The sequence below is a fragment of the Lissotriton helveticus genome, chromosome 1_1 (genome assembly GCF_964261635.1).
Source record: "Lissotriton helveticus chromosome 1_1, aLisHel1.1, whole genome shotgun sequence".
NCBI lineage: Eukaryota > Metazoa > Chordata > Amphibia > Caudata > Salamandridae > Lissotriton > Lissotriton helveticus.
In genome coordinates this window covers 391,656,642-391,677,506 of record NC_136057.1, presented here as the reverse complement: position 1 = coordinate 391,677,506, position 20,865 = coordinate 391,656,642, and the positions used below count along the sequence as shown (strand labels likewise).

The following is a 20,865-nucleotide window of genomic DNA, read 5'->3' as shown; positions in this document are numbered from 1 at the left end:
TTCATTGGTGATTACTTTTCTCTAGTACTGGATCTCCATGGCTCTTTTTGAAGGCTGATTAAGGCGAGATGCTTTTCCAGCCATGAGGCAACCACCCTCACTTTGAAAGGACCATTAACATGGGTAAAAACAGGATGCTCCTCTGTTTTTAGAAAGTCTCTATGTGTTGATACTGTTGATATGTGGTCATATGTCACTGGGCTGACAAAAATGTTGCTCATCTCAGGTTTTAGAAAAGTAACACAAATACTTTATTAAAAGATGTGTAATTACTGGATGAATACTGTATGCCTATAAAACATTTAATGTACGGATTACTATATTATTAGGAAATCAAAAAGAGTGCTCAATGTACCACTGCGCCTGATCCTGTGGCCTGGTCACCCCCTCGCTCCTCCTGCCTGCTGCTCCTTTTGCCGCCTTTTTCTCCAGCTGATGACCGGACGACCCAGCCGTCGCTGAGCCGCCCGCCCGCACCAGTCTTTCCCGCCGCAGCCTCCCTGCGGCCCCGCCCCCGCTAGCCCATTCGCCGCCCCACCGCTGACCTTCCTCCCGGCTGCCTACTTATAACGCCCCACGTTGACGCGCAGCGGGCGCGCCGATTGTGCGCCGAAGGCGCGCCAAAGGCAAGCCTGGACCGCGCCCAGCGCCAGGACCCCTGGCCCTCTCCGCCGATGCAAGACGACCCGACTGACCTACGACGCCGCCACTCTCAACGCACTCAATGCCGGCCGGACCCACGCCTGCTGCCGAGCCACCCCGAGACGCACCCACGGACCCTTCACCTGCTGTACCTGCAAGTTCACCTGCCTCCGAACCTGCCCCGCACCCGCCAAGACAAACACCAGCAGCAACCACCTCAAGTGCATCCTGCTCAACACCCGCTCCGTCCACAGACACGCCGTGGAACTCTGGAACCTCCTCGACGCTACATCACCGGACGTCGCCTTCCTCACGGAAACCTGGATGAACGCCTCCTCTGCACCCGACATCGCCATCGCCATCCCGGACGGGTACAAGATCATCAGGAGGGACCGCATCAACCAGACCGGAGGAGGCATCGCCATCATCCACAGGAACACCATCCGCATCACGACCGACGCCAGCGACTCCTTCGCCGCAGCCGAACATCTCCACTTCCAGATTCACACCGACCCTAAGACGACCCTCAGAGGCACCCCCGTCTACAGACCCCCGGGACCACGCACACAATTCAGCGAAGACATCACAGACTTCATCAGCCCACACGCCCTCCCCTCCGCTGACTACATCCTCCTAGGGGACCTCAACTTCCACCTGGAGAACAACAAGGACCGCAACACCACCGCCCTGCTGGAAAACCTCGCTAACCTCGGACTCAAGCAACTGGTCAACACCCCCACCCACTACGCCGGCCACACGCTTGATCCCGTCTTCTCTTCCAGCAAGTACATCACCTTCAGCCACGCCACCGGACTCCACTGGACCGACCACAGCTGCGTCCACTTCAGCTTCAAAAGAACCACGACCCACCACCACCCGCAACAGGTACCTCACAGGAGCTGGAGCAAGATCACCGCCGACCAGCTCAGCCCTCTCCCTCAGCCAGAGCCCACCCGCCAACACAACGGACCCCAACGTAGCAGCCCGCAACTTCACACAGTGGCTGACCGCCTGCGCCGACGACCTCGCGCCACTAAAGAACCATCCCAGCAGACCCAGAAGCAAGAAGGCATCCTGGTTCACCGACGAACTCAAGGACTCCAAGAAGACCTGCCGCACCCTCGGGAAAGCCTGGCTCCTCGACCGGACCACCGACAACATGACCGCCCTCAAACACGGTACCCGCAAGCACCACCATCTCATCCGCACCACCAAGAAGAAATCCCTGAAGGAACGACTAGACAACAACGCCCACGACAGCAAAGAGCTCTTCACCATCGTCAAGGAGTCCTCCAACCCCAGCACCAACGACATCACTCCGTCACAAGACCTCTGCGACTCCCTCGCCTCGTTCTTCCACCGCAAGATCGCTGACATCCACAACAGCTTCGGCGCACCACCCACGCACCCAACCGTCGAACCAACGCCCCCCACCGCCACCCTCCGCACCTAGACCACGGTGACGACCGAAGACACAGCCCGCACGATGAACACCATCCACTCCGGATCACCGACCGACACCTGCCCACACCACGTCTTCAACAAGGCCGACTCCACCATCGCACCCCAACTCCGGATCATCATCAACACCTCCTTCAACACCGCCACCTTCCCGGAGAGCTGGAAGCACGCCGAGCTCAGCGCCCTCCTGAAGAAACCTACAGCGGACCCCACCGACCTCAAGAACTTCCGCCCCATCTCGCTCCTCCCTTTTCCTGCTAAAGTCATCGAGAAGATAGTCAACAGACAGCTGACCGCCTTCCTCGAGACGAACGGATCCCTCGACCCCTCGCAGTCCGGCTTCAGAGCCAACCACAGCACCGAGACCGCCCTCATCGCAGCCACCGACGACATCCGGACCCTGCTTGACAAGGGGGAAACAGTGGCCCTCATCCTCCTGGACCTCTCCGCTGCGTTCGACACGGTCTGCCACCGCACCCTAGTCCAGCGCCTCAGCAACATCGATATCCAAAAGAAGGCACTGGAGTGGATCATCTCGTTCCTCGCCGGAAGAACACAAAGAGTCCGCCTCCCCCGTTTCGCTCCGAGGCCACCGAAGTCATCTGCGGCGTCCCGCAAGGATCTTCACTCAGCCCCACCCTCTTCAACGTCTACATGAGACCTCTTGCAGCCATCGCACGCCAGCACAACCTCAACATCATCTCTTACGCCGACGACACCGAGCTGATCCTCTCCCTCACCAGAGACCCGACACCGCCAGAACCTGCCTACACGAAGGGATGAAAGAAGTCGCCGAGTGGATGAAGGACAGCCGCCTGAAACTGAACTCGGACAAGACGGAAGCCCTCATCCTGGGATCTTCGCCCTCCGCCTGGGACGACTCCTGGTGGCCCCCAGCCCTGGGCACCGCACCCAAGCCAACCGACCACGCACGCAACCAGGCCTTCATCCTGGACTCCTCCCTCTCGATGACCAGACAAGTCAACGCCGTCTCCTCATCGTGCTTCAACACCCTGCGTATGCTTCGCAAGATCTTCCGCTGGATCCCGACCGAGACCAGGAAGACTGTCACCCAGGCACTCGTCACCAGCCGACTGGACTACGGAAACGCCCTCTACGCCGGAACCACAGCCAAGCTACAGAAAAGACTCAGCGCATCCAGAACGCCTCCGCCCGACTCATCCTGGATGTCCCCCGACGCAGCCACATCTCCAGCCACCTGAGGAACCTGCACTGGCTTCCCGTCGACAAGAGGATCACGTTCCGGCTCCTCACCCACGCACACAAGTCTCTCCACGACCTGGGCCCCAAGTACCTCAACGACCGCCTGACCTTCTACACGCCCACCCGCCAGCTACGGTCCACCAGCCTCGCCCTCGCAGCCGTACCACGCATCCGAAGAGTCACCGCCGGAGAAAGATCCTTCTCTTACCTGGCTGCCAAGACATGGAACTCCCTCCCCATCCACCTTCGGCTGACCCAGGACCATCGCGCCTTCAGGAAACAACTCAAGACCTGGCTGTTCGAGCAGTAGCATACCCCTTCCCCCAAGCGCCTTGAGACCCTCCCGGGTGAGTAGTGCGCTATACAAATGGAATGATTGATTGATTGATTGATTACCTCCCAGACTTAGACGATCAGTTGAGCTCCATCCTGGGACTGCTCGATGCTTCTTTTCTCTGTTGCTCATTTCATTAGTTTCATCTTGCTCTGCATTATTTTTATCTAGCCTTTGTTCTGTTTGATTTGGAATACTCTTCCACATGCAGTGAAACCTTGTGATGTGCTGCGGCTCTTGTGGCTACAGCATGATTGGCTGAGGAGTCATCTGATGTAGAAGAATTATGGCCCCAGAGCGGTCTCATCTTGAGCATACCACCTGCAGTCATGCCACCCTTCCTCCTAGTATTCTGTTAGCCCTGGACACTGATCTAGAGAGGGATCATCTGCACCAGAATGAACATAATGCAAAGGAGACGTATATGGTGGCAGGTTTTGTGTGGTTGATTTTTTTCTTAGCGACAGGGAAAGCTCTAATTTCATCAAAAATTGCCTTCTCAAAAGTGAGCCTGCTTTTTTTTGTCATGTGGCTGTGTGTTTTGAAGTGGGTGGCCAACATTAAGGCAATGTTAGAGTCAATACATTGCTCTTCTTCTGATGTGGGCTGTTCACCACCTTCACGGTACGTCAGTTGTGATTTGGTTACCGAAGATTTGCTTGGCTTTGAAGTCCATCTCTATGCTGAAGAGTGACTGGAATTATGTTGGGAGTAGAGTCACGTCATCGGAGTTCCGCAGGTGTGAAGGGTGCCTTTTAGCATCAAACGGTCTTGTCCACAGATGGCGGTGCAGACTCTCAGGCATATTTGGAGGAGGTTTTTCCAGACAAGGCAAGGTGCTTCTCAGGCCGTTCCTTGCTGTGGAGAGGTCTTTCGGGATCAATCCCCGCAGAGATGATCCTCCGCATGAGTAGCTACTGGGACTTTTAGATGCTAGGAAGTTGTGACTAGTCCTTTGTGTCGATGCCTGAAAACCAAGGTGTGGCCTAAGAATTGGGCGTGTTTTTTATTGGCAATAATGCAGATCCTGCGTCACTGAATTTGGAGTCTTCAGAAGATGTTAAAAAAGATGCAAGTGGGGTACTAAAAGGGTCTCCCTAACCGTTTTCATTGGAAAGTAATGCACGCCGATCAGGTGCCTTCATAGTGATCCGATGGAAGACGGAGGATACAGATGGGATATTGCTCCAACCACAGAAACTGCTATTGCAAGAGGAGCAACATTCAAACTGAGTATTCTCCATACTCTTCCCCTCCCCAAACAAGTTATTCTACTACAACATGACCAAGGGCGGCTCCGATAACATTATCCCAAAGCGATCTGTGCTCTTTACGCTCTGCTCAGTGCAGTTGTTGAATTTCCAGGTTTCTCAGTCCCTCATCGATGAAAATTACTTTTGGTTAGACAAGGTAATGGGGCAGTCAAAATGCCCTCCCTAATGACAAAAAAAAACAATCTATGGTGGAGGCTAATTCCTGGGGCTTTATGGGTATTGAAAGTCGCACATAAACAAAAAACCTTTGTTTGAAAAAAACACAATTTGTAACATTCCAAGCCCAGCGCTAGATGGCAGGAATGTGCACAATATGTGATTCACAGCAATACATGTTGCAGACATGTTTATACACTGCAAGACATTTGGGATGCAATTTTATTTAACAGGTGTGAATTTCTGTTCTTTCTTAACACAAATGTGGAGGGAACGAATCAAGACTAAAGATATGGAGAAGTGGAAACTAAGAGGCTGAATGTGCAGTGACGAATGTCAATTAAATAAACAGCTGGAGGTACAACTGAAGAGTACAGGACAACAGTGGGTGCCTTGCCGACCTGATTAAGATGAAGGAGGGCTGAATTTACCTACGGAAAGCAAATACTATGTTTAAAGTAGCAGAGTTGTTTGAGGACAGAGAAGAATAGACATTTGTGACTTGACACTTGGAGCAGGTTACGGAGATAGCAGATAGCAAGGTCCTCCTTCTTTAACCACTCCTCTAACTAACAAAGATCACATTTGAGCATTCGATTCGGTGGACTGGCGATACCTAGAGGCAGTGTTGAAGGAGATGGGTTTTGGAACCCCTTTCCGCAACCTGGTTAGGATGCTATACTGTAAACCACAGGCCTAGGTAATGGTCAATGGCGCCCTTTCTCGCCCCTTCCCCATCAGAAAAGGCACGAGGCAGGGGTGCCCCCTTTCGCCCCTCTTTTTCGCGCTAGCAATGGAGCCCTTTGCATCTCTTGTTCGCACTGACCCACTTCTCACAGGATGGAGATGGCCCGGATTGGAAGAGGACAAGATTGCCCTTTAAGCTGACGACGTTCTGATATTCTTGTCTGATCCAGCTCGATCGGGAACTCGATGCCTCCAGGCCCTACATTTCTTTGAACGAGTCTCTTGCCTCCGATTGTACTTGGCCAAATCGGTCCTGGTCCCTCTCCATCTTTCGAGAGAGTGCTTTGAGTGGCAGTCGTCGATATCCCTTCGGTGGCAGTCATTCAAATACCTGGGAAACTGGGTGGCCCTCCTTCCCGACCTCGCCTGGTCCCTCAATGTAACCCCACTAGTGAAACGGGTTCGCGCTGACCTCCTTAAATGGGAAACACTACCGTTGAACCCTATGGGCAGAATTAGCCCTTTTTTAAATTATGGTTATGCTCAGATTTCTTTATATTCTCCAGAACACGCCCCTCTCCTTCTCACGGTCAGGATTCCGAGAGATGGACAGCTTAGCCACCAAATTCTTATGGGGAGGTCGGAGGCCGAGGCTGGCCCTCACCCAGTGCCGGATACCACTCTTTGACGGCGGTCTGGGAGTGATGAACCTTTATCTTTATTATTTAGCAACTCTGCTCCTTACTGTGCATGACTGGTTTGAGTTCGGCTGGTCGGACCCGGCATACTGCTTGGAACTATATAACTTGGGTTTCTCGATCATTCAGGGGATGCTGTACGAGAACATCTCCCAAACTCTGCATGAGGTCAAGCGTGGGGTGCTTCTGGCATGGTGAGCCTCCCTGCGTCACACCCACTGGTTGGGTAAGATAACCCGATAGAATACCCCACTGTGGTACGGAACATGGCTCCAGGACGTTGTCAGTCTCTCCGGCTTTAGAGCATGGGATCTCTTTGAGATTTCACAACTGGGGTATGTCTGGGGAGGGAACCATATATGCGCCTTTCAGGACCAGCTTAATCGGTACTCCCTCCACGCCTCCCAGTTTTACCGCTACCTGCAGCTGCACCATGCCCTCCACTCTCACATCTCAGATGGCACCTCCCTGCCAGAGTATAGTCCACCGGAAGCCAAGACAATGACTGGTAACTTGGGGAAAGGTGGGATCTCCCGCATTTATCGCTCCCTCACAAATAACACCTCCAATTCCCTATCCCACCTCAGGGGCAGCTGGGAGGGTTGGCTTGGATCCCTGGATGATGCTGATTGGAGGGATGCATTGATGGCTCCTTAAACAGTCACAGCCTCAGCACGGCTCCAACTAGTTCAAATATACTATCTACATGCTGCCTACCTCATGCTGCTGGGTCTTCATCGCGCTGGGTTCCGACCTGATGCATCCTGTCCCACTGCGGATACCCCCAGGCCGATTTTTATCACATGGTATGGCTTTGTCCCAGAATCACGCTCTATTGGAAGTCAATAATAACTGAGGTCCTGGGTTGGGAGGTTCCCCTTAGCCCAATGAACGCACTCCTGGGCATTACCGAGGGATTGGATGGTTCCAGAGCTGAGAAACTTTTTTTTTAAACACGGCTCTGATGGAGGCCAAAAGAGACATTGCGGCCAACTTGCTGAATTCAACTGCACCCACCATGGGGCGTTGGCGCAGGGGGATGGATTTGTGCGCAGGAGCGGCCCATGCATGCGGCCAGATGCTGCCCGAAGAAGTTTCGTAGAATGTGGAGCAAATGGGTTGGCGTGGTAGAGGACTGATCAGCTCAGTAGGTCACTTATGGACTTGGGCTAATGCGATGTTACTTTCTTCTCGTATGTCAGACTTTGTATGCTGGTGAACTAGTCTCCTGTCTTTGTTTTGCACTGACAAATGTACTAAGGCCTGGTATTGTTTTTCCTTTGCTGTTTTTCATAAAGTCAATAAAATTGATTATCAAAAAAGATCACATTTGAACAGATAAACCAATGTCGGAGCCATAATAAAACAAACAAGCTTCACAGAGGAGAATGCTGCACATTTTAAAGTAAGCTTATCTTTACTGTCCATACCACCAGGGATAAAATAGCAACTAAGGAAAGGAAAGTTCAAAGGCAGGGCTGGAATGTACAATTAATTTGATGTTGCCCTATACAGAGTCGACAAAATTATTAATGTGGCTGGCTACAGGCTTATTTTTCGTGTGAGATACTGTTGATATGTCATATTATGTCAATGGGCTGGAAAAAATTTTGCTCAGCTTAGGTTTTGGAAAACTAATACAAATACTTTAATAAAAGGTGTGAAATTACTGGATTAATACTGTACGCTTATAAAATACTCAATGTACTGATGACTATTTTAATAGGAAATCAAAAATGAGTGTCCAACGTATTAGCTCTACCTCCCAGACTTAGACGATTAGTTGAGCTCCATCCTGGGACTGCTCGGTGCTTCTTTTCTCCGTTACTCATTTCTTTAGACTCATCTTGCTCAGCATTTTGATCTAGCCTTTGTTCCATTTGATTTGACGTTATTTTCAACTGCACTTCTCCTGTCTTTGCTAAAGTAAGCAGTAAATCAACGAACTTCAGATAACAAATTAGTAAAACATTAAACTGATTCTTACAAAAAATTACGTTCACAGTAGCTAGACAGTATGGTACCCTAGCATTGTATGAAATCTGCAATGTAGTTCCAGTGCAAAACCTTTTTGATCCAGATTGTTCCAGTCCCGACAGTCTGAAGTTAAGGGGCAATAGAACAATGTAAGAGCTGGAACTGTTTTTTGGGAAGTTTGGGTGAGGGTAACAGTTAAGAGTAATTTAGGGAATTTGGATTTATGAATACTGTGCAGGGTTTCACGGCAAATATTGGCAAGCATACAGAGAGGCCTTGTATGCTAAATGTGGACTGTTCAAGCAAGCAATTACTTGATGAGGAATTTATGCATAGGCTAAATGCTCTCATTAATATTAATTCTGGATTCTACCAGTGAGTGGAGAAAGAATAAAATGAACCAGATTCTCATGTCTAGAGATGCAACAAGGGTACGATTTCAAGAGGAGACACCTATGGGGTATTCCCTTGGATTCACCTGGTAAGTGTTTCTTGACACAATAACAGTAAATCTTTTTAATTTTATGATTAAATAAAAGAACCATGGTATTATCACAATTTCACCTCCATAACCGGCAAACACCACGTATCTGTAAAGAGCACCCCTGCCCCAACTGCCATCTAAAAACGTTATGAAATTGTCTGAAAATACCAAAAAAAACTTCCAGGCAAGCAAAAATGGGAGTGTGTGCTAGCTTTGTACAGTGCAAGGAGAGAGAAATCATTGCTCAAGATATAAATCCCCACCTAAAAATACCTCCAGCAAAGGGGTTCCAAGCACTCAGAAAACAAACATTTAACTTTGAATTGAAGGAATAGTTACTTAGCTGCAATCCTATTTCTCCTCTAGGGAAGCTCCATTACAATGGACAATGAATTGTTCTACCTATGAGCAGAGTCCCAGAGCACTATTTAATGAACACTTTCTTAAATAGTCGCTATTTAAGGAACAGTGGCAAGATACCTCTTGCACAAATATTTCTAGAAAGGAAAAGAGAGGGACAAGTACTTCAATGTATTCAATAACCTGCAGCCTAGAAAAACAAAACTGGATAATAGTCTACCCCACCAGTATTCCATCAACCCCTCCAGTAGCAGTAGGTACGTTTTCTTTTTACAAGACCCTGAGAGAATAGAAATTGAAATGACCTAGTGGCTTCTGTGGGGAAGGTGAAGGGTTTCTCCGCACTACAATGAATAATACCCTAGAGAAGAACTAGCACTAAAGGGAAGCAACTCGTCCTTCTCCTTCTGGGGATCTCCATTCATAGAGGGTAATACGGAATATATTAGCAAACGCATTCAGTCTGCGAAAGAGACACAGTCTAAGAAACAAACTATCCAAATTTATACTGTAATGAAGCTTGGCCAATCTGGCCTTCTGCTCTGTTATCGGAGTCCAGAAAATATTGGCTAGTAAAGGTATACATGACATCCAAGTGGCCACATTACATACTTCACAAATAGAAACCTTTCCAAGTACTAGATAAGTAGTCGCTTTTCCACTTGTCAAATGGGTTCTGGGATTACCAGACAAAATCCTATTAGCATTGTGTTGACCTAAAAGAATACAAAAGACAATCCACTAGGAAACGGGCTGGTAATTACCAGAAAAATTATCTGATTGTCTAATGTCTTTAGCTTTATCAAAATGAAATTTTCATCAGATTGGATCTGGAAACTTTCCAACAGCGCACCGGAAGGTGATGCCTTGCGGCTTCGCACTGACAACAGTTACTTTCAAGACAGTCCACACCAATAGGCAGAGATCCAAAAGCAAATTGGTAAACCGTGTGCAGGTTCCTAGAATTAGAATCCTATTAATGGATAAAGTCCAACCACAGAACAGACAGGATGGGAAGGTCCGTGAGGAAACAGCAGCTAAATAGAGCCTCTACCAAAAAGAGCATTACCACAGGTAAGTAACTTGTTTTGCTGATAAAGAATTCTAGCTGCAGATTGCTCACCTTTTGAATAGATACCAAAGCAGTACCTATTTGGAGGAGAGTCTGAGTGTACTCAAACAAGAAAGTCCTACAGCACAGAGTAGGCGAAATTACCCACTCAGCAAACCGGACTATTCAGACAATAGTTCTTCATGAAAGTGTGGAGGGACAGCCACAAAGCTGCCTTCCAGACGCCTACGACAGGTACTCTGCGTGTTAACGCAGTGGTAGCAGTTTTGGCTATGTTAGAATGAGTATTCAGTACTTTAGGAGGTTGCTTTTTAGCCAATGTATAGCAGATTTTTATGCAGATGACAATCCAGCATAAGATGTTTCTCTTCCGCACTGCCTAGCCTTTTTTCGCTCCAGCGAACTCCACAAAAAGCTGATCGTCTACCTGGTGTTCCTTGGAACAAATGATGTAGAAGCTCCGTGCTCTCATAAGGTCCAAGTGATGGAGTCTGTCCTCCTCAGAGGGGTGAAGTGGCCCTCAGAACAACGCAGGGTGAGGATTTGACCGACATGGAACGGCGTCACAACGTTTGGCAGGAAGAATGCCCAAGTCCGCAGTATCAGTTTGTCTGGGAAGAAGATAGTGTAAGATAGATTAACTCAAAGTGCCTGAAGCTCACTCATCATGCTGAGGTGACGGCAATGAGAAATACAGTCTTGATGGTAAGGAGCCATAAGGCATAGCTGTGAAGCGGATTAAATGAATTGCACATCAGATAAATCAGGACCAGATTAATGTTTCATTGGGGCATCACAAAGGGAGAGGGGTAAACTTAGGTTGTAGCCCTTTAAAAAAAAAAGAAAGAAATCGCATCACAACTACAGATTTAAACAGTGATGGCTGACTGTGTCCAAAGCCTTGCCAGGCTGTTCTGTCTCATTCAGAACAAACAAACAACAGAACGTCAAATAACTTAAACTGAAGGGGGTCAATCTGGCATGTGCCGTACTAAGCCCAAAATGTGTTCCAATGACAGTACACAGGGACGCCTGGCTGCCATGATCAACCGCCTCCGGAGGAAGGTCGAAACGTGCTCAGTAGTCGCTGCTCAATCTCCAAGCATAAAGGTGGAGATAAGTTTTGCACCCAGTCTTTTGCAATCAATCAATCAATCAACGGCTTGTAAAGAGCGACTCACCCGTAAGGGTCTCAAGGCGCTGGGTGTGGGGGGGTTGGCTCGGGGAGGCTGTTGTCCACGAGGTCTGTGGTTCAGTCGAAGAGCCAGGTCTTGAGGTCCTTTCTGAATTGAGGCAGTGATGGTGATTGCCAGAGGTGGAGAGCCAAGGTGATCCAGGTCCTTGCTGCAAGGCATCAGAGGGCTGCAGTTTCGCCTCTGTTGAGGAGGGCGCGGACGTCATCTGTGGTGGCGAGGAGTGCGGTCACCCTTCGGTTGCTTCGGAAGCAGGATTGGGAGACGGCTAGGATGTGGTTCGCTTAGATGAACTCGGAAAGTTGGGTGTTGATTGCCTTCTCGGTGACCTTGGCTGGGAACGGGAGAAGAGAGATAGGTCTGAAGTTCTTGAGATCCATCGGGTCCAGCAGAGGGTTTCTCCAGGAAGGGGTTGATCTCTGTGTGTTTCTAGTCTTCCAGGAAGGTGGTGGAGTCGATGGAATGGCAGAGATCAGGGGCGATGGTGGTGCATGCCCTGTTGAAGATGTGATACAGGTAGAAGTCAGAGGGTCCTCCAATGTGGACTCAAGGGTGTCGTCTGCTGTGAGAGGGGTCTGTTGGGGTCCAACGTTGTACGGTGTGGTAGTTGCAGATGGGGTGGGAGGGTCTCGGGTGTTGAGGCTGTCAAAGCTGTCTTATATCGCTTTGATCTTGCGGTGTAAGTAGGTGCCAAGGTTTTTGCAGGGGTCTAGGGAGGGAGGGGGATCTCTGCTGGATCTGGTGAATTCTTAGACCACGGTGAAAAAATCCTTGCTGTTGAGTGCATGGACGTTGATCCTTTCTTGCAGGGCCACTTTCTTCATTGTTCTGATGAGGTGGTGGTGTGCAGTGGCAGCAGTCTTGAAGGCTAAGTGGTCTTCCGGGGTCTTGCTGCTCTGCGATCTTCGTAAAACTGTCTACAGGTACATCTGGACTCATGAAGAGTGGGAGAGAACCATCTGGCTTTCTTGGAGTGTCCCTTGCTTGGGGCTTTCTTCGGGGAGCCAAAGTGTCAGCGCAGTCTGAGATCCATTGGTGGAGGTCGCCTACTGCGGTGTTGGTGTAAATGGATGTTAGTGGAGGGGTTTTGCTGAAGGCAGAGGTGAGCTGTTCTTCGGTGACCTTCTTTCAGCTTATACGAGGGTGGCAGTGGACGTGTATGGTGGGCTTGGAGAAGGTGAAGTGGACACAGTGGTGGGTGGTCCACTGCAGCTCGGTGGTGTGGCTGAAGGGGATGTTGTTGGTGGCAGAGAAGATGGGGGGCAAGCGTGTGTCCTGGTGAGTGGGTGGACCGTTGTTTGAGCCAGGCTGTGGTGAGGTTCTCCATCAGTGACGAGGTATTTATGTTGTTGGGGTTGTCCAGGTGAAAGTTGAGGTCGCCGAGGATGTAGTCTGTGGAGAAGAGAGCATGGGGTGGGATGAAGACGATGGAATCGCTGAAGGGTGGGGTAAAGAGAAGAGGGAGGGTGGTGATCGGGTTGGTCTGGAACAGGAGGTGGAGGTGCTCCATGCTGGCTGAGAGGTGGTCCACATGGGTGGTGAGTGCTTTTGTGTACGATGACTAGGCCTGCCCCCGGTTTGTTGACGCTGTTCTTGTGGATTATCTTGTAGCTGTCCAGGATGGTGGTGGCAATGTCCGAAGAGGTACATTTATCCAGGGTTCCGTGAGAAAGGCGATTTTGGGGTTGACTGAGTCGAGCAGGTCCCAGATCTCTACAGAGTGTTTGTGGAGGGAGCCTGTGCGGTGCAGGATGTAGTTGAGGCAGCCGGGTCCGGTTTTTGTCACTCGTGTGGTGGGTGGGACTGGTGAACGATGGCAGGTGAATGTGCGGCTACAGTTCCAGAACCAGGGTCCGTGGCACTAGGGCACGGTACAGGCGCAGATGGATTTGCCTTTGGTGCGCAGCGGTGCGGTCGCACTGCAGCCACTATAAGTAGTGTGAGGGGGAGTGCTGGGCAGCTGGGAGGCGGGAAAGCAGGAAGCGGCACTGGAGGGGGACGCGCCATGGGGGCAAGTAACAGCAGGGACACGGAATGAAAAAAGACACAAAAGGAGAAGAGAGGCAAGAAAGAGTGAAAAGTGAAAAAGCAGACAAAAAAGCACAGAAAGGCCTTGAAAAAAGGAAGGCAAAAGAGATTAGAAGAAAAAGATCAGAAGGCGTTGAGACAGAGGGCAGAGCAGTGGCAGAGTAGAGAAGCTCCCCACTGGACCACCAGGGATGAGGCATAGGCGGGTATCTGCGCGTGGAGGAGGGCCTCTAACCACTGACCAGAGGATCGGTAGTGGTACACAAAAAATAGTCACAGTGGAAATTCTTCACAATGTATCAACAACCAATACATGGTCAATAGAAATAGAAGTAAGACGACACCAAAAAGAAGGTTCATACAGTAAATGACTGATTTAATCAATTGGACAAAGATTGTCAATAGATCAACGGTTCACAAGATAAGCTGTATATCACATTCTGCATTTTTTTAAAGATAGGTGCATATAACGTGAAGTGACAAGTGCGAAAATTGGGATCAGTGCAAGTGTTGTGCAGTGGAAAGGTGGTGCATATATATATACATCAACATACAATGGTAAAAAACCTATCCGGACAGATTTCTGGCAAACACAATTAATGCAAAATCATAAACAAATGATGCAGTTAATAATTCACTGTCATCAGGTTAATTGAATTAACTTCCTCCCTCTTAGACACACCCCACTAATCGTGTACCATTGTTCATAGGTGCACCCTTCCCTCCCCCGCCCCCTCTTGGTCCTGATGAAGACCCCCACCTCCAAGACGCTCAGTTTGCTGGTCCCCATAGCGGTCGAAACGTCGACTTTCTCTTTCCTTCTACATCAAACCTGGATGACAGTGAATTATTAACTGCGTCATTTGTTTATGATTTTGCATTAATTGTGTTTGCCAAAAATCTGGCAGGATAGGCTTTTTGCCATTGTATGTTGATGTATATATATGCACCACCTTTCCACTGCACACCACTTGCACTGATCCCAATTTTCGCATTTGTCACTTTACGTTATATGCATCTGATTTTCAAAAAATGCAGAATGTGATATACAGCTTATCTTCTGAACCGTTGATCTATTGGCAGTCATTTACTGTATGAACTTTCTTTTTGGTGTTGTCATACTTCTATTTCTATTGCTTGGAACAACAAGAGAGTAAGGAAAGGGAAAGAGACGCTCCTATTCCCCTAGGGTAATCATACAAAAACAACAAAGGAGCGTCACAACTAGAGTGACTGCAAGACAAAAAAATTAATTTGTCAGAAAATGAAGCTGTGTACCAGCTTAATTTTCTGACAAATTAACTTTTTTGTCTTGCAGTCACTCTAGTTGTGACGCTCCTTTGTTGTTCTATTTCTATTGACCATGTATTGGTTGTTGATACATTGTGAAGAATTTCCACTGTGACTATTTTTTGTGTACCACTATTTACCCGAGTCCAGTGGTCTATCGGGTTACCCCATTGATACATAACTCAGAGGGTCAGTAGCAGCAGCTAGAGGCCAACAGCTACCAGGCAGAGCTGTGCAGGGAACTGAGCAGTTCACTGACAAGATCAGTGGCTTGCACCTTCACCGCGTTTCGGCCACCATAAGTAGGGCGGGACAGCTGGGAGGCATAAAAGCCGGAACCAGTGCTGGAAGGGGACAGGGCCATGGGGGACGAGTAGCAGCAAGGAAACTGAAGATAAAAAAGGCAAGACAGTGTAAAAAAGGCAAGACAGTGTAAAAGAGGCAATAAAGAGTGAAAAGTACAGAAAAAAGTAAGGCAAAAGAGCTCGATCAGAAAACAGAGAGAAAAGGGCATAGCAGTGGCAGAGCAGAGATGCTATCCACTGGACCACCAGGGATGAGGCACAGGCAGATCGCTCTCTGCTCAAGAAGTTTGATGTGGAGCCCGGGACTCCGCCGCAGACAAGAGGCCTCTGACCAACATTTCTCTGAAATGGTCACCTCCAACCCAGAAGTGATGCATCGGTCACCACTGTGAGATCTGGTTGGGGAAGTGAGAGGGATCTGCCAGCAACCACCACTGTAGTTCTTTTGCAATCTCCTTCGAAATCTGAACATGGCCGGAGAGGTCCCCATGATGTTGCGCCCACTGGAACTTCAAACCCCACTACAGACCCTGCATATGCCACCTGGGGCGCTCAGCCAGCAGGATACAAGAGATCATCAGTCACAGTAGCCTCAGAATCGACTTCACTGAAATCTAGAAGCCAGGATGAAAGATTGGGATCATAGTCTGAACGTCCTGGACTCTCTTTGCTAGGGGTAATACACAAAACCAAATCAAGCCCAAAATGGCTCACGTTGAAGGGCTGTATCTGAGAAAAAGTCAGGTGTGACTTTGGCACGTGGATAGGGACCCCCAAAGATGACAGGTTGGCTGCCTTCGTCTGGAGGTTTCCAATGACTGCCTAGGACAAGCGCGTCTTCAACAGCCAGTCACCCAGGTAAGGGATAACTGCCACCCCAGACTTTCAAAGATGGGCTAACATCACCCCCATCACTTTTGTGAACACCTGAGGGGCACTGATGAGGAAAAGGGGGAGCACAGTGAACTGGAAATGCTCCTGTCCCATCATGAACCGCATGTATCGCCAATGGGCTGGCAGGATGGGAATAATAAAACAGGCATTCTGCAGGTCCAACACCACCATCCAGTCTCCAGGGTGAAGAGCAGACAAGACCTGGACCAGGGTGAGCATTTTGAATTTCTCCTTTCGGAGGAAGGCATCTAATATAGGCCAGAGCCATTCATCCTTTTTGTGTACCCAACGGTAGCAGGAACAGCAAACCACGCCCTCACCAGCACCCTCTCAATAGCCCCTTTGGCCAAAAGGACTTGCACTTCCTACTACAAAATGGAGAGATGGACCCATGTCAGTCGTTGGAGGGATGGTGGAAAGTGTGGGGGGTGGTTGGTGACTGGGCAACAAACAGACCTTGGGTGGGCACCTAGGTCGTGAATTAGTTGTGTTCCCTGAAAGGGTTAGACAGGCTGGCGGTAAGGGGTTTCTCATCCAAAAGCATGAAAGAAGCGATAAAACAGGGGCAGTTGGCGAGGAGGGGCAGAGAGGCCTAAGGAGAGTGCCGTAGCCCTGCTAACATTTAACCGCTCGAGGGCATAGTCAGCCTTGCCTCTGAACAAACTAGTCTAGTGAAAGGGCATGATCATTAGAGAGGACTGGACTTCGATAGAATTGGACAACAAGTTTACCAAATATAGCCTCCATTAGGCTATTCAAAACATTGTTTTTTTTAAAGTGGCTTTTAAAAAGAAAGGTATAAAGTGAAAAGGTATGTTTTTTTAAAAGTGCATGAGTATCATGGGTGTGACAACTCAGTGCTTATGACTATACATGACTATTTCCCTGGAGGAGAAATTCTAAATTCACACAATCCAGCCATTATCCAGAACACCCTAGACAGATCAAACACGAAACCTCTCTGCTGACAACTTGCTCCATCTTTCAAATCTTATACACTATTGCAGTATCACCTAACATCAAAAATACTGCCAAATATCTCAGAGAATGCTAACCACACAGTTAGACCAGCCACTTAAAAAAGGTGCTGTCTCTGATTTCCTTACACAAAGAATTACTCCCAAAACTCTCAACAGATACAAAAATACCAATTAATTTCCCAACAGCTAAAAACTTATTTTAAAAAAACATGAAATAAAAACACCATTTCCAAATAAACTCATCTCAAGACATACATTATCCTCACTGTAATGTAGGGCTGCTTACAATTGAATTACTGATTTAAACAAGCATTTGCAATGCAATAGGTCTCGCATTATGAAAGTTTGAGCTATTGGTCTTGTAAATGACAATTTTTTTATTTATGTGTTGATTTTGAAAATAGCTAAATTATTAGCTTTGTCATTTTCAATGCCAATAGGTATAACTTTCGCACATGTGACGACTATAGCATTTGTAATGCAACATGTTTTGTATTTACGTGACTTAGATGTATTGATATTACAAATAGCAACGGCTTTTAATTTTTTTAAATAATTAATACTTAAATAAAAGTGATTGTAATTTATATTGGCAATAGCTTAAACTTTTGTAAATAACGTTTGTGAAGATTATGTTCAGTGTATTTTATTGTAATGAAAATCCAAGAACAGAAGTGAAATAACATCTTTTTGTGACATTTGTAATAAAGCTTGAAACATTGAGAGAACATAATTGAACCAGTTGTTGTTGAATGGTTGCACAGATTGATGCTGTGGTGGTGGTGCTGCTGAGTTTTCTCTGAATCTGCACTCTGAATCTGCACCCACAATCTGCACCCACAATCCGCACTCTGAATCTGCACCCACAATCCGCACTCTGAATCTGCACCCACAATCTGCACCCACAATCTGCACCCACAATCTGCACCCACAATCTGCACCCACAATCTGCACCCACGATCTGCACCCACAATCATTGGCATTGCCAATAGGTCTCGCTTGTGGGACCTTATAAGTATTTAGTTTTGCAGCACAATATGATGAGTGGCGTTGCGTGGGTGAGTGGCGTTGCGTGGGTGAGTGGCGTTGCGTGGGTGAGTGGCGTTGCGTGGGTGAGTGGCGTTGCGTCGATGAGTGGCGTTGCGTCGATGAGTGGCGTTGCGTCGATGAGTGGCGTTGCGTCGATGAGTGGCGTTGCGTCGATGAGTGGCGTTGCGTCGATGAGTGGCGTTGCGTCGATGAGTGGCGTTGCATCGATGAGTGGGGTTACGTGGATGAGTTGCGTGTGTGAGTGGCGTTGCGTGTGTGAGTGGCGTTGCGTGTGTGAGTGGGGTTGCGTGGATGAGTTGCGTGTGTGAGTGGCGTTGCGTGTGTGAGTGGCGTTGCGTGTGTGAGTGGCGTTGCGTGTGTGAGTGGCGTTGCGTGTGTGAGTGGCGTTGCGTGTGTGAGTGGCGTTGCGTGTGTGAGTGGCGTTGCGTGTGTGAGTGGCGTTGCGTGTGTGAGTGGCGTTGCGTGTGTGAGTGGCGTTGCGTGTGTGAGTGGCGTTGCGTGTGTGAGTGGCGTTGCGTGTGTGAGTGGCGTTGCGTGTGTGAGTGGCGTTGCGTGTGAGAGTGGCGTTGCGTGTGAGAGTGGCGTTGCGTGTGAGAGTGGCGTTGCGTGTGAGAGTGGCGTTGCGTGTGAGAGTGGCGTTGCGTGTGAGAGTGGCGTTGCGTGTGAGAGTGGCGTTGCGTGTGAGAGTGGCGTTGCGTGTGAGAGTGGCGTTGCGTGAGAGTGGCGTTGCGTGAGAGTGGCGTTGCGTGAGAGTGGCGTTGCGTGAGAGTGGTGTTGCGTGAGAGTGGCGTTGAGTGTGTGAGTGGCGTTGAGTGTGTGAGTGGCGTTGCGTGTGTGAGTGGCGTTGCGTGTGTGAGTGGCGTTGCGTGTGTGAGTGGCGTTGCGTGTGTGAGTGGCGTTGCGTGTGTGAGTGGCGTTGCGTGTGTGAGTGGCGTTGCGTGTGTGAGTGGCGTTGCGTGTATGAGTGGCGTTGCGTGTGTGAGTGGCATTGCATCGACGAGTGGGGTTGCGTGGATGAGTGGGGTTGCGTGGATGAGTGGGGTTGCGTGTGTGAGTGGCGTTGCGTGTGTGAGTGGCGTTGCTGTGTGTGAATTGCTGGTTGGGGGAGTGGGGGGGGTGGGCGGGGGAGCAGCAGGCAGATGCGAGTGGAGCGCGCGCTGGAGAGGGAGGGGGTGGGAGGACTAGGCAGCGGGAGAGAGGGAGAAAGGTGAGTGGCGTTGCGTGTGTGAGTGGCGTTGAGTGTGTGAGTGGCGTTGCGTGTGTGAGTGGCGTTGCGTGTGGGAGTGGCGTTGCGTGTGGGAGTGGCGTTGCGTGTGAGAGTGGCGTTGCGTGTGAGAGTGGCGTTGCGTGTGAGAGTGGCGTTGCGTGTGAGAGTGGCGTTGCGTGTGAGAGTGGCGTTGCGTGTGAGAGTGGCGTTGCGTGTGTGAGTGGCGTTGCTGTGTGTGAATTGCTGGTTGGGGGAGTGGGGGGGCTGGGCGGGGGAGCAGCAGGCAGATGCGAGTGGAGCGCGTGCTGGAGAGGGAGGGGGTGGGAGGACTAGGCAGCGGGAGAGAGGGAGAAAGGAGCGCGAGGGAGGCGTTTTTAGATACATGAAGCCAAAATTACAAGTGAGCATGTTACAAAAGCAAACGTTACGTTACATGAGACAATAGTGACAGTTGTGCAAGTATCAAGAGCAACAAAATACAAGAGGTAGCAAACGATATGCAATAGCATATCTGAGGGAACACGGCCTGGGGGAAGCTGGCTGGGGAGGGGGAGGAGAAATGAAAGGAAGGCTGTGTTTGCGGGGAGAGAGAGGGGAGGTGCTGGTGTGGGCGGGGGGAGGTGCTGGTGTGGGAGGAGTGCTGCTACGGCAAGGCTGTGTTTGCGGGGAGAGAGAGGGGAGGTGCTGGTGTGGGAGGGGGGAGTTGCTGGTGTGGGAGGAGTGCTGCTAGGGGAGGAGAAGCCCTGGCCGTGAATGCTCGTGCATGTTCACGTGAACTGCAAGAAAACGCCGGGCTGAAACCCCTTAGTTTAAAGAGGATTTTGCCGACATGAATTCGATCCTATCAATTCCTGCGGAATGGGACAGGCTCGACCTAAAAAGGTTGTACAAAGGTTCTGGCATATAATCCTAAAATCAACAGATGAAAAAGCTGGTTCTATGACGGACCAATGAGTACCTAAACAAGACGGTCTGAATAACAACCGCGTCTTAACCACGCATTGATTTACCACGCATGCCTTTACCACGGATTTTCGTGGTATAGGCATGCATGGTAAAAGGGTATGCGAGGCTAAGGCCGCCACTGCCCTAAGGTACAAACCCCATCCCCCCCGCCTCCCTCCTGCCCTAAAGTGAAAATACACCTCCCAACCCCCACGCTGTGTCCTACCCCCTGCCCTAATGCCTAAAACCCTATCCCTTAACCTAACCCTGGCCAGTCCGGACCCAGACCCAGCCCTAAAAACTGCCCCGCCCTCCCCTAAGCCCTAAAAACTACCCAACTACCTATTTCCCTCCCCCTGCCCTGTGGCCTAATACCCTAACCCTGAATTTAAAAAACTACCCCAATCACTCGCCCAGTCCTAAAAATTACAATCCAGCCCTGAAACCTAGCCCCAGTCTCCCCCGCCCTGAAAATAACCTCCAACCCTGAATACTAGCCCCGATTCCCCCAGCCCAGAAAACTAAACCCAACACACCAGCAGCTCAGAAAACTACCCCGACCCTCACCCCAGCCCAGAAAACTACCCCAACCAACCCCCAGCCC

The 20,865-nt window shown here is 49.6% G+C and overlaps 1 protein-coding gene across 8 annotated transcripts in view; it reads right to left on the bottom strand.

Moving 5' to 3' along the window:
• The window catches only part of TULP3 (TUB like protein 3), a 550,002-nt gene that overhangs the window by 289,370 nt on the left and 239,767 nt on the right, over positions 1 to 20,865 (bottom strand). For 4 of the 8 annotated variants that reach the window (XR_013606868.1, XM_078673739.1, XM_078673741.1 and 1 more), the window contains one exon: positions 8,239 to 8,397. The exons of 3 other annotated variants lie outside the window; for them this stretch is intronic. Coding sequence is in view for 3 of the 5 variants with exons in the window: in XM_078673739.1 (XP_078529865.1) it covers positions 8,239 to 8,397 (159 nt within the window). In the remaining 2 variants the exon portion in view is untranslated. Of the gene's footprint in view, positions 1 to 8,238; positions 8,398 to 20,865 lie in introns of those variants that run through there. One more of the 8 variants, XM_078673745.1, reaches the window with a different exon arrangement.